Source organism: Microtus pennsylvanicus, chromosome 13, assembly GCF_037038515.1.
Source record: "Microtus pennsylvanicus isolate mMicPen1 chromosome 13, mMicPen1.hap1, whole genome shotgun sequence".
In the NCBI taxonomy this organism is placed as follows: Eukaryota; Metazoa; Chordata; class Mammalia; order Rodentia; family Cricetidae; genus Microtus; species Microtus pennsylvanicus.
The window spans coordinates 45427767-45442286 of NC_134591.1; the positions used below are offsets into that span (position 1 = coordinate 45427767).

The 14520-nt window shown below is 43.4% G+C and overlaps 1 protein-coding gene across 1 annotated transcript; it reads right to left on the minus strand.

The window, feature by feature from the left end:
- Window positions 1–324: 324 nt before the first annotated feature.
- Window positions 325–14283, minus strand: C13H1orf185 (chromosome 13 C1orf185 homolog). Its single transcript, XM_075944591.1, has 7 exons — window positions 14118–14283; window positions 13584–13772; window positions 11237–11342; window positions 9798–9927; window positions 5686–5722; window positions 4687–4699; window positions 325–703 (listed from the first exon to the last, which is right to left on the minus strand). Exons 1-7 carry the CDS (start codon window positions 14281–14283, stop codon window positions 325–327), a joined length of 1020 nt encoding a protein of 339 aa, XP_075800706.1.
- Window positions 14284–14520: the final 237 nt, after the last annotated feature.

Below are 14520 nucleotides of genomic sequence, written 5' to 3' on the forward strand. Positions count from 1 at the left end.
CAGGGCTGGAGAGATGGCTCAGAGGTTAAGAACACTGGCTGTTCTTCCAGAGGTCCCGAGTTCAATTCCCAGCAACCACATAATGGCTCATAACCATCTGTAATGAGGTCTGGTGTCCTCTTCTGGCATAGAGGTGTACAAGCAGGAGGAACATTGTACTCATAATAAAATAAATCTTAAAAAAAAAAAGCCAGTAAGGGCTAAAACCACTTTATGGTAAAAACAAGAAAAGCAAGATTAGTAAGGACTTGGTAGGAGACTAGAAGCTCGTAAGTCAGCTTTAACTTCCGATTTTACTGTATAGTAGGCTTCAAGAGAAAAGATTTATTCAGTATCACATGGAAGGTTGTGTATGCCAGCCTCTGTGTTTCTTTGTGAAAACATTTTCTTAGTGTTTTCGTCTTTTTGAATGCCACAAAACGTCATGTTCATTGTGTTTCTAGGCCATTCTTCTACTGAGATGCTTGACAGGTATGCTAACACCTTTTCTGCTAGAGGTTCCCCAAGTAAAGGCTCTGGGGGAGTCTTGGCTTCTAGAGAGTCATTCGAGAACCACTCATCGGCTGCTTCCACGCTTAGGCTACAGTAAGAACTAGGGACGGACGTTGACAAGCTCACTGTCACACTGTTGCTGTTTTCTACTGAGAGCATGTCAGGGGACTCTCTGTCCACCAGGTCCGGAAGGCAGAGTTCATCTTTAGAGCTGACTGCTGTTAAGAAAAAAAAAAAAGTCTACTGTGAATATTACATATTGACAAGTCTTCTGTTTCTTTGAGACAGGGTTTCTTTGTGTAGCCCTGTCTGTCCCAGAACTAGCTCCGTACACCAGACTGACCTCGAACTCAGAGATTGCCTCTGCCTCTCGGGATCTGGGATTAAAGGTGTGGACCACAATGTGTGACTTTTTCAGAATTACTATGCATTTGTCTGTTTATCTATTTACTTACTTATTTTGCTTTTTTTGAGACAAGGCGTCCCTGTGTAGATCTGGCTTTCCTGGAACTAGTTCTGTAGACCAAGCTGGTCTCAAACTCAGAGGTCCACTTGCCTCTGCCTCTTCTAGTACTGGGATTATAGGTATGTGCCGCCATGCCCAACGGATAAGCCAAGTCTTAATTAAGAGTCTTTTTAGGGCTATCATGGGTAAGACAATGCTGGGAGAGAAAACACCAAATCACTATCATCTTTACAATTTTAAATATATGGTATTTAAATATTCTAGTCCAGGAACATATTCTAATTAGGTTGGAAATCTCAGTTCTACAATATACTTTTAAAAGTTTCTTGAAGCTGAGTGGTGGTGGCACAAGCTTTTAATCCCAGCGTTTGGGAGGCAGAAGCAGGTGGATCTCCAAGTCTGAGGCCAGCCTGGTCTACAGAGTGGGTTCCAGAACAGCCAGCGCGGTTACACAGAGAAACCATGTCATGAAAAACCAAAAAAAAAAAAAAAAAGAAAGAAAGAAAGAAAGAAAGAAAAGAAAAAAGTTTCTTATACCACTGTAGAAAACCAGAGTTGTGGAGCGCAGGCCCAGTGGATACATCTATAAAACTTCCGAAGACCCAAGGCTCAGGGAACACTGTGGGAAAGGGAATGGAAAGATTGCCAAAACCAGAGGAAAGCCCCACAAGGCCTCAACCCTACTAAAGAACTATTGGAAATCGAGAAAAGCTGGGAGAAGCAGCAAGGGCTTTCCCAAGGAAGAGCACACATTGGTTGTCCCAATATCAAATGGTCAGCCCTGGAAACATACATACAAGTAATGTTAGAGGGACTGAACAGGCTGTATTTAGGACTATACACACACACACACACACACACACACACACATTTGCTTGCAATAACAAAGAAAAAGAGGTCATGAATTTGAAGGAAATCGAGGAGAGGTATACAGGAGAATTTGGAGAGAGGAAAGGGAAGGGAGAAATATAACTATGGCGTAGTGGCTAAGAGCACCCCTTGCTCTTGTAGAGGACCCAAGTCTGTTCGAGGACACTCTTGTTATGTGGCTTACCCCCACCTGCAACTCCAGCTCTAGGGCATTTAACACCTTCTGGACTCCTTGGGCAACTGAACTTACTCACATCCCCCTCCCTCTCCCCATTAATTTTTTTTTGAGAAAGCGTCTCTCTATGTGTTTTGGGGTGACACTGGGCTTTAACTACGTAGACCATTCTGACCTCTAACTCAGAGAGATCATCTTGTCTTCCTCCCAGGGTAGCTAGGATTAAAGGCATGTGCCACAAGCCTGGCTTATTTATTTATTTATTTTTTAACTTTTATTGATTCTTTGTGGATTTCACCCCGTGCCTTCTGATCCCACTCATCTCCCTGTCCCCTCACATTTGCTCTCTGTCCTTGCAACCTCCCCAACCCAAGAACACTAAATTTAAAAGAAAAACCCCAAACCAAACAAAACTAAGTAACAAAATAAAAACAAAAACAAACAAGAAGAAGAATCTTGTCATGGAAGCTATAACATGGCCGGTTGAGACACAGTTGCTCTAGTCCATTCATCTTTTCTTGTAAGTGTTCATTGCCACGGGTCATCGTTCTGGCTCGAGGCCTCTGGCTTCTGCTACACCACCTATAATGGGCTCTCACTGGGGCTCCTCTCGGATAGCCTGTTGTCCTGTGTCATGGAAATCCTGCTGTTTTGGATTTGTAGGTCTGTCCCTTTCACATGCTCTGACAGTTCCTGGATTTTGGTTGATGCTGGGGGTAAGCCAACCCATAGCCCTGGGCCTAGGTGGTAGCTGGGTTGGTCAGCCTGCCAGCTTTTTCTCTTGTCACTACCCAAATGAGCTCTCCAGCACTGCCCAGGCTGGCTCACCCAAGGCAGCCTACAGTAAGGAGCTGGCCCAGTTCTGTTGCTCTTGGGCCCTCAGATCGGGGTCCCCCACATTCACATCACCAGGACCAGACTACTGTTTTGCCCAGGCAAGGTGCAGGGCCCTCTCTCCAGATTGCTGTAGGGAGCATATGACGGAGGGGTGGGGTCACCTCTAATGCCCTCAGGGCTGGCTCACCTGCAACAGAATCAGCTCTAATGTGGTGTCCAGGCAGGGTGCAGGGCCTGCTCTCCTGGGTGCTAGTTTTCTCACTCCCATGACCGAAGGGCCAGCTCTCTCATGAGAGCCACAGGGAACAAGGGTCAGAGGGAGGAGGACATCTTCCCCTCACCCATGCCACTGCATGGAGGGATGGGATCAGCTCCCCAGTTCTCACTTGTGTCCCCAGCAACAGGGCTAGCTCTAGCGTGCTGCCCAGACAGGAAACAGAGGCTTCTTTCTCGTGCACTGCAGCCAAGTGAGGGACAGGGCTAGCACTCTGACTCCTGTGACCCCAGGACCAGCTCTCTCACCTGCCGTGGGTGGCAGTGGGTGGGTGGGTGGGGAGGGCATCTCTCCCTCACCCTTGTCACCACATGGCAGACAGGGTGGGGTGGGGTCAGCTCTCCTGATCTCCTGCCCTCAGAGTTGACTCATCTGTGTCCCCGACCAAAGGGTCAGCTCTAGTGTGCTTCCCTCTAGTGAGGTGCAGGCCTACAGTGAGGGGCGGGGCCATCTTTCCCAGTGCAGGTGCTAGCTCTTTCCTGAGGGGTTAGACCAGCTCTCCCGCGGCAGTATCCTGTGGAGGTCAGAACCAGCCGTCCCAGGACCGGGGAAGGGCAGGGCTGGCTCAGCACATGTGTCCTATGACTCCGTGCTAACACTGGCCATGAAAATTACCACAGACCCAGACATGGCCTTGGGCAGCAGCTTGGGTCCAGATGCCATCATGACCTCGGTGGCAGCACGCTCTCTTCCCCCAGCAGCAGCATGGTCACTGGGCATTAACATGGTACCAGGTGGCTGGCCAGACTCCAGGCATTCACAGAGTCCTTGGTGTCAACTGGAGCCCTGGACACCACCTCAGGACCCAGACATGGCCCTAGGCAGTGGCCCATGCCGGATGTCTCCATGGCTCCAGGTAAAAAAAAATTTTCACAGTTAAAAAAATTTTTTTAATGATTTTTAGTTGAATATTACATTATTTTTAAAAAATTGACGAGCAGGATCATAAACAACAACAACAACAACAACAACAAGAACAAAGCATTTGGTCCACAGAGAGTGGCAAGAGCCCAAGCACAAGATGGTTTTCTGCCAATAACAGTAGAAGGCATTTTTTAATTAATTAATTATGAGACAGAGTCTCTCTACATAGCTGTGACTGTCCTGTATCTCACTATATAAACCAGGCTGGCCTTGAACTGACAGAGATCCTCCTGTCTTTGCCTCCTGAGACCTGGTATTAAAGGAGTGTGCCACCATGACCATTTTTTTTTTTTTGGTTTTTCGAGACAGGGTTTCTCTGTAACTTTGGAGCCTGTCCTGGAACTAGCTCTGTAGACCAGCCTTGAACTCACAGAGATTATTATCTCAACAATTCTTTAGGGTAGTTATTGCTGGTGACACTTTACAAACAAGCACACAGCTACACAGAGAAACCCCCCCCCCCCATCAATTAGACACAAGGTGTATTTCAATGGTTAAGAGCACTGCCTGCTCTTCCAAAAGTCCTAAGTTCAATTCCCAGGAAACCACATGGTGTCTCACAACCATCTGTAATGAGATCTGGTGCCCTCTTGAGGAAGAGACCTGGTCAGTCATCCTCATCAACCTAGACCATGTCCCAATATGGACAAGTTCAAGAGAGCTGCCATATATGGGCTGCCCATGCCTGCTTCCCATACATGCTTCCCTCGCAGGCTTCCCATGCCTGCTTCAGCATTGCCAGGGCATTCATTTCATTTCATTCAGGAAGCTCATGCTTTTCATATTAGACTACACGGTGGACACTTTAAAATGATGTTTGTTGCCAGGTGTGTCGGTGCATGCTGCAGTCCCTGCCCTTGGGAGGCCAAGGGAGAACAGAGTTTGAGGCCATCACTCCAGGCCAGTTAGGGTTAAATAGTGAGATTCTGTTCCAAAACAAGACAAACAAACCCCAAATGGAAAACAACATAAAAAACAAGTAAAGCCCCTTAAACCAAAAAGTTAGGGTTTTAAAAATGCCACAAAATTCTTAAAATACATTTTATAATACTTTACATGTTAACTTTTATACTTTACGTATTATATTCAAAATTTTACATTCATTTCTAAAACTGTGTAGGACAAGTTTTGAGACATAAGGATATGGCATGCACATATAAATGGCTAAAAATGCTCAAGATTTTTCTCCCATAACCTGACCCATCCCAAACCTTGGCATCACCGCACGGTCACCATTACAATGCCTTTGAATTCAATAAAGAAAAAAATAATTTCACATTTTAAGACAGGTTATTACATTTTCTTCTTAAAAAAGATATGCTAGCCGGGCGGTGGTGGCGCACGCCTTTAATCCCAGCACTCGGGAGGCAGAGGCAGGAGGATCTCTGTGAATTCGAGGCCAGCCTGATCTACAAGAGCTAGTTCCAGGACAGGAACCAAGAACTACGGAGAAACCCTGTCTCGAAAAATCCAAAAAAAAAAAAAAAAGATATGCCAATTCACATACTACTATATTGATATTTCTTTTAAATTTTCATAAAATATAAAATAAATAACATTCCATGAAAGAATCTCCTTGATGTTTTAAGATTTAAGAAAACATTTGCTACACAAATACTTCCAACAATTTATAGAAGAGGAAAGTACCTTTCATTTGTGCTGCTTCCCTTTCTCTGTGCTCCACCTACATAAAAAAGTCATTTGCATTATTTAAAAATGAAGGAAATTTGTATAGTTTTTATATTTATACATTTATACTAGTAAGAACTGCAATATTATACGTTTTGATAAAAATGTTTCTTTCTACAGTATGGAAAAGAAAACCCGAGGGCAGGGGAAAGAGACTGCATCGTCCACTCATGAGGGTGAGGCTCCTGTGGGAGCTCCACCTCCTAAGGCTTCTGCCACCTCAGGGCTGTCCCCGGAGGGCCAGTCTTCCAGCCCATGAGCCTTTGGGCGGCAGGCCACATCTAAACGTCGGCAGCAGCTCAACTGCATCTCCATTAAGCTGTTACATGCAAAACAAAGGTGTACTGAAAATAAAGCTTTTCAAAGAGAAAGTAGATATGATCCTTGAGTTCTATTGTTTAGGAAAAATTTTGGAACATTTTCTCAACAATATGACCCAAGAAATAACAACAGAAATTATACTTAGCCAATATTGAAAACTTTTATGAAACTCTGTTACAAGGGTGAAAAACTCACCAAGTGAGATTTAAAAACTGAAAAGCAGGCCAGGTGTGGTGTACGCTTTTAATCCCAGCATTCTGGAGGCAGAGGTAGGTGAATATTTATGAACTCCAAAATTCAAGGACAGCCTGGTCTATATAGTGAGTTCCAGAACAGCCAGGGCTACATAGAAAGACCCTGTCTCAGCTGGGTGGTGGTGGTCCGTGCCTTTAATCCCAGCACTTGGGAGGCAGAGGTAGGTGGATCTCTGTGAGTCCAAGGCCAGCCTGATCTATAAGAGCTAGTTCCAGGACAAGCTCCAAAGCTACAGAGAAACCCTGTCTCACCCCCCCACCCACCCAAAGAAAGACCCTGTCTCAAAAAAGCAATGAAAATGGAAAAGCACATAACCAACAAAGGACTTGCATCCACAATATATGAAGAATACTTCAGTTCAATGTTAAGAAAACAATCCAATTAGAAAATATAACAGATTTAAAGAGATGTTTTACTAAGAGTATAGATGGTAAATAAAAATATGAAAAGGTATACAAAACCATTTCCTGGGAGATTAAATTGAAACATACTTTGTTGTCTTATATGAGAAGGATGTGGATCTTGCCTTGGTGCGGACCACTTCTGACTGACCAGGGTGGTGGCTGCCAAAGGCTGGGGTGGTTGTGGAGGCTTTTCTCTTTTATTCTTATTACATTTGGCGTGTGTGTGTGTGTGTGTGTGTGTGTGTGTGTATGTGTGTGCAACTGTACACCTGTAGAGGACACCTTTTGGGACTTGATTCTCTCCTTTCACTGTGTGTATCCTGGGGATAGAACTAAGGTCACCAGACTGGCTTGCAAGCATTATTGCCCACTGAGCCATCTTACTAGCCCAGAATTTCTTAGGGTAAGATAATGAAGGGGCTGAGTGGTGGAATGTTTGCTGAGCATGTGCAAGGTGCTAGATCAGCACTGAACATACGCGTGCTCGAGCGTGCACGGCCACCCCCTCCACGACCGTGTTGGACCTTGTAGATTGACTCATCTTTTCATGTAGCACGGAGAACTTTACCTTGTTGCTACTTTGTCATCTAAGTTTATATAATATTCTGGATTCTTTGTTGTGGTTTCAACAATGCTCATAGCCTCTACCTCAGAAGTAATCCCCATCTCAAGAAGCCACTTTGGAGAGATTCTGGGTTATAGATAGAGGACTAGAAGCTGCCTCAGTGTGACCAAGTGAAGAAGAATCGTGATGTGTAAACACAGTGTGTTCCAAAGACGGGAGGTGAGGGAAGAGCTTCAGAAACCCACAAGAGGAGAGCTAGCACAGCAGTGGAGGGCAGAGAACCAGGAGGAGGAGGCAGCAACAACAAGGCCAAATCCAACACAGTCACCCAGGGGTCCTGCTGAAAAGCCACTGGCTTCCCTACTCACAGGCCACACCCACAGCGCCCACAAACCTCAAAACTGGAGGCTTCTTTTATGGGATGGGCCAGCAATGGGAAGGAATTTCCCTGCCTTGGAGGGTTGAGGCTGGTGTCATCTTTAGAGAGGACGAACTATTTAAAACCGAACTGCCGTGGGGTCTAATTATGTCAGCCAGCCTGAATTCAACCTGTCACAGCCCCAGCCTGAGAGACAACCGTAGAGTGTGGGGGGTACGCACATGGAGAAGCCCCAAGTGCAGGCGTCGGCTAGCTCCACCATTGATCCCCGGGAGCTGGTGTCCTTGATAGAACTTTGAAGTCAGCGGGTGAACCAACTCCTGGAGTCACCTCTCTGCTGCGAGGGTAACTGCTGTACAGTAGGGGGCGCTTTGGAATTACAGCTACCACTTCTCTAGAGGACCCAGGTTCCCAAGTCAAGCGACTCAGTAACCGCCTGTAACTCCAACTTCAGAGGACTTGAATCCTCTGGCTAAGAACACACATATGTGTGTCACCACGCACACACAAAGGTTTAATTTACAATAGCATCATGTTCTCTGAGCCATCTCTCCAACCCTGCTAAAGGGATTTTGAGAAGATGGAGACAGGTTTGCCTATGTGGAGCTCAGTGTTATGGGTGCTACCCCTACCTCTGATGAAACAGGCAGAAAGAAAGTAGTCAGCTAGAACATTCACCAGTCTAGAGGGTATGAACTGGGGACTCTGGGGATGGTGGGAGACTCTGTGCAGCTCGCAGACTGAGAAAGGAACACCGCTGATGTGCAGACGGCCCTGGTTGACATCAGACATTTGCACAGCACAGGCTCCTCAGCACCAGCACAAATCATGGTAAACAGAGATCAGAGCCCACCGTTTAATGGGTCCCAGTAGACCTAGACACAAATTCAGCACCATAGGTCCTTAGCGAACTGTGCCGACAGTGAGTGGTCTCTCGGCATCTCTTACAATGGGAACCTAAACACAGCGACAGCAGCCAGTGCTGATGCGGATGTGTGGTGAACTAGGCACATGGCTGCTGAGTTCAACTTGAATTTAAGTAACAAAGGCCTGCCGTCCTATCTGTCCCCGGTCTTTATCTCTGAATGCTGTAAGACCATTGATTGATTGATTTAACCCAGTAATTTTTTCAGTTTCTACTAGACTTTGCCATGCTCGGCTTTGTCCTTATGATGATCTTTTGACACATGACATTGTAGTTGTGGTCTGCTTTGCTCATCAATACCATACAAAGCACCTTGAAAGAAGGGACAATATCTTAATCTTCCCAACAGGGGAGGGGCAAGATCTTCAAATTAATTTGGATTAGTAGATCTTTACCAAATTGAATTAAATTACACTTAACTGGTTTGAACCGGCTATCTGGTTATCTGAGCATTTCTTATCTCCAAATTTCTTTTCCTTTTTGTAGTTCTGAGAATTTTGCAGGCACCCCCCCCCCAACATGTCATTATCTTCATTCCTCTTCTAAGCCACTATGGAGAGTGTAGTTTTTTCCCCCCCCTGAAAGGTATATAAAAGCAGCTGGAGACAGAGTTTATTTTCATTTAATTTTTCTGTTCTTTGTTTTAAAATCTATTTATTTATTATGTATATAGTATTCTTGGGATTCTGCCTGCATGTATCCCTGCAGGCCAGAAGAGGGTACCAGATCTCGTTACAGATGGTTGTGAGGCACCATGTGGTTGCTTGGGACCGAACTCAGGACCTTTTGAAGAACAGGCAGTGCTCTTAACCACTGAGCCATCTCTCCAGCCCAATTTTTCTGTTCTTTTAAAAACTTCATCACCCTTCAAAATATAAAAGAAAACCAGCTCTCTTATTGTATGAACTTTTGGTTTGGGTAATTTAAAATTTGGTGCCAGGATTTTTTTTTCTTTTGAGACAGGGTTTCTCTGTAGCTTTGGAGCCTGTCCTGGAACTAGCTCTTGTAGACCAGGCTGGCCTCGAACTCCCAGAGATCCGCCTGCCTCTGCCTCCCGAGTGCTGGGATTAAAGGCGTGCACCACCACGGCCCGGCCTCATGCTTTTGTATCTTAAACTAAAACATAACAGTAGATATATTAGCCTCCTAAAAGAAAGATAACTTGCTGGTAACATGGTCCACGGATCTCCAAGGAGACTACTTTAAAACACGACAGTCTACCTGTGGTTGAGGTTGGCCAGTGTGAAAGTTTCGGGAAATGAAAACAGACTGAGGTTTAGCTTTCCGTTTGTATAGTCTTTGTTTCAGCTTTTCATCAATTGATTTAATGTTGGGACTTCGAAATAATTCCCTGGAAAACATTGTACAGAAAACATTATAACACAGGAATCAGATTATATGATTATATATGCTTACTGAGATATTGTCTCTAACATTATACATAGGAGTTTGAAATCAGCATGTTGTAGACCTTTAAAAATAGCAGTTTTTACACTTAACATAGATCTGATTTCATTATGTCTACTTGCCATAAAGTATAAACTAGCTAATTATAGAAAGTTAGCATTTACGGTTTGAATATTGCTGAGTTACTTATATACTTCCTTTTGGTTATGAGATAATCAACTTCATTGCTAATTAGTCTTTTCTTTTTTCTGTCTTTTTCCTCTTTCTTTCTTTTCTTTCAATTGTTTTGAGACAGGGTTTCTCTGTGTAGCTCAGGCTGTTCCAGAAGTCTCTTTGTAGATCAGGTTGACCTCAAATTCAGAGATTCACCTGCCTCTGTCTCCCAAGTGCTGGGATTAAAGGTGTGCGCCACCACTGCCTGGCCCAGTCTTATTCTTTTAACTCAAGCCTCAGACTAAACAAAAGTTCCTGGCACATGCCTCCCTTGTAGACTTTATATGTTTGCTTATTAATCTGTCTCCTGTCAAGTCTTGGAAAAAAGAACCCTTTCTGCCTTGTTTACAGTTGTACCCTCAATTCCAATAACAGTAGAAGATCGCTAACAAATATTTCCCTTTATTATTTACGTTTTATTGTGCATATATTGACTATTTGTTGAAACAATGAAGAAATGAACACTTTCTGACTTGAACATGGTGGAAAGACAGCCGCTGAGGTCAGATCCCTGGGAGAAAAATGTGGGAAGTGATCTTACAATTTATACTTTTAAAATACCAGAATGCAAATTCTGAGCTGGTTAATTAAGTAGGAACACTAAAGTTTAGAGCTGAAAATAAGAAGGCATTAGTTTGTCTTTTGTGGGTTCCTGGGGGGAGAGCATTTTCAGACCACATCAGGCCATTGTGTCAGTTCTCTTAGCTCCTAGAAAGGGGGTTTTTGCTCTTCAGTCTTGTCTTAACCTCCAAACTGGAAGGGTCCCCCTTAATTTCTAGCTTTAGATTGTAATCAGACCCATGTGTTCCAGTAAGTAAAATAGGACTTGTTATTCCTCAAATTTCTCAGTGCACAAAGAGCACTGTTGTATTGCTCTGGTCCTTCAATAATATACACTTTCCCAGCCACAGGGTCTAACCAAGCCCCAGATTATAGAATCAATTCCATCATAATGATTTAAATTTAATAGCCGTGGAAAGCCCTTAACTGAATTTTTAACAACAACAAAAGACTTAGACAAACCTTCTAGTAAACCTTACCTTCGTTTGCAAATCAGGAACCACAAAGCAGATGACAAAGCTAAGAAACCAATTCCCAGACTAATGGCACCAGCAGCCAGAAAATAGGTTAAGAAGTTAATAAAACCTATACAAATAAATGGTAAAATATCATTTCATGTACACATCTCAGATCTCTAGGTAAATAAATGAGGTGATAGTTACAATGATATAACATATGTAATATTAAGACTGACAAAGAAATCGGGGAATCTGAATTCTTGTCCTATACAATCCAAGTAAACAGGAAGACCCAGAGTTAGAAAACAACACAGGACGCATCGTAAGTACAACTGGGAAAACCTGCAGGGAATCTCACTTTAGAGGTGGCAAAATTGAAGCCCATGCAACAGAGGTAACGGAACCAGAGCTGTACAGCAATTGACACCAATGTTCTGATGGTTTTCTATTTTCTTTGCTAGCAAACATCTCCCAGCACTCCCCAGGCAGCTCACAACCATCTGTAAACTCCAGCTCAAAAGGTCCTGTGCATCTGGCCTCCAAAGCTACCTGTTGCACCTGCACATACCCACAGGTAGGAACACACACATCTAGATAGAAAAGAGAAAAATAAACCTTTAAAAAAAACATTATTTCTTTTAGGGCTGGGTATGGTGGGACATATCTTTAATCCCAGAACTCAGCAGGCAGAGGCAGGCCACTCTCTGTGAGTTTGAGGCCAGCCTGGTTTACATAGTGAGTTCCAGGACAGCCAGCATTATGTAGAGACACCCTGTCTCAATAAAATAAAATTTAAAAACTTGAAGTTTACATGTATTTATTTATTTAGTGGGTTTGGTGACGGGTTCTCAAGGAATAAATTAGAATATTATGATTAAAATAAAAAATAATAAGGAAAATGAAAAATAATAAAACTGTTGACAGGGGAACGGGGATCTGAAGTCTCGTTCAGTGCTGGAGGGAATACGATTTGGGGAAGCTCTGGGAAACTGGCTCCATTAGCAAGCTGAACAGGTGCACAGCTGGCAATTCAGCATTTCCTCCAATGGGCGCACACACAACTCAAGTCCACATATGTGCCAATGAAATCTGTAGCGGGGGTTTAGAGCAGGGTGATTGGAGGTAATCCAACACATTTAGGAAATGCACAAAAAAAAAATGTCAGTGGCCGAATGGATAAACTTAAAGACAGAATTGATGAAAAGAAACAAATATCCCAGGACAATGGGGAAAGAATGAACTATAACCGTGCACAGCAAGATAAACTTCACAGGCAAAACTCTGGGCAGCAACAAACATTCAGACACAGATATCAAAGGAAGCGAGGCAATGCTGAGTGTGTTCTGTTTCTTGACTTAGGTATGAGCACACACACACACACACACACGTGCACGTACACACACACACACATGCACACACACGTTCACGTACACACACACACACACACACACACACACACACACACACGTATCGAGACTTCAGCAACCTCAGCACTCAATACTTAGCAACATATCAAATTTATGATGGGCATTATCTGTGGGTGAGCAGGAGAAATACACACTGATTTTTCAGTGTTCTATCCTTCAAATGAAACACAGTTGCTATGATAAAAATGTTCATTTAGGAGATTGCATGGGTATTTGTTATTGTCTTTTTTTCTACTTTATTCATTTGATTTTTTCTCTACTATTTAGAAAGTATAAAAATAGGATGTTCTAAATTTTGAAATAAAAAGAAAATATTTATATAAGGAAAAATATCAATGGGCTGTTACTGGGAACAGGCTTATAGGAACTTTTCTATACTATCGAATTTCTTCCAGTGGCAGAGGGCTTGCCTAGTATAAGTAAGGTCCTGGGACAATCTCCAGCAATAGAAAAAAAATTGAGACTCAGGGGAAAAGTAATAAAATTGACAAGTTTATAGTAATCTTATAGCCAAGTGAAAAAATTGAAGCATAAATTAATATATTAAAAATGAAGAAAGAAGTCGGGCGGTGGCGGCACACACCTTTAATCCCAGCACTTGAGAGGCAGAGGTAGGTGGATCTCTGTGAGTTCGAGGCCAGCCTGGTCTACAAGAGCTAGTTCAAGGACAGGCTCCAAAACCACAGAGAAACCCTGTCTTGAAATACCAAAAAAAAAAAAAAAAAAGAGAAGAACACAGTTACAAACACAGCAAAAGTGGGAAATAAGAAAATGCTATCAATAATAAACACTAATAAAGTTTACTTAAAATATAGAAATATCCCCCCCCAGAAAATGATTTCTACAAAGCGAATGAAGAAGTGACAGAACCTGCTGGTCAGCGCTCCAACAGGGAATGTTCCCGAGTCCTGTGGACTTTCTGATTGAAATGCGGCTAGTACCAGCCCCACAAAAGCGACGCAACACAAGAAGGGCGACGATTCTTGTATGCCGCGGGAAAGGCGTTATGATCAGAAACTGAGTGGCTGCGATGGACAGACTAAGACTATGTTCGCAGAAAAACCGCACGAAGATTGTGCTGAGCCTGTCTGCAGGTCTATGAGAGCACTGGCGAGTAAGAGATGGGAGCCCTGTGAACCGGAGGCTAAGAGAAAGGAATCCAGTTCTAAGATGACTTTGTTAGGAAGACAATAACATCAGGAGCTTTTACTCAAAATAAGAAGAAAGGGAATTAAAAAAGAAAGAAGTCACAGAAAACCCAAGGGAACACAAGTTCATTACACGGACTCAACAGTTACAAACTTCCCCCAAAGAAACTGGTGGTCCCCAAAAGGTTACAATTTCTACTGTATACCCATGTTAGTATTTCTTATCTTATACAAGTTCTTCCAGAGAACAGAAAGACATTGCTGGCTGTTTCTCCAAACACATTTTCTTCTGTGTGTGTAAAACTAGTCTGTCTCAGCTTCCCATACCATTAGGTGAAACAGTATGACAGAGTTCTGACCAATGGATGTGGAGGGCAATGATGTCATAAAAACCTTCTGCAGCTCCTTCTTGGTGGACAAGGTGATCTCCAAGGGAACCGTGGAAGTTGCAGGTCGATAGCACCTCCATCAGTCTACTGGATCTGACCACCATCATTCAGCCTCCCAAAATTTCATATTCTTTGCAGGGGCATGTTCTGTGTTCTTCAATGTAGAATATAGAGAAACAGTTGAAAGTCAGTAAATGGAAATGATACATTTTGGAACAACCTATGGGCAACAAGAAATTTTAAGGAGTGCTGGAGAGATGGCTCAGAGGTTAAGAGCACTGCCTGTTCTTCCAAAGGTCCTGAGTTCAATTCCCAGCAACCACTTGGTGGCTCACAACCAT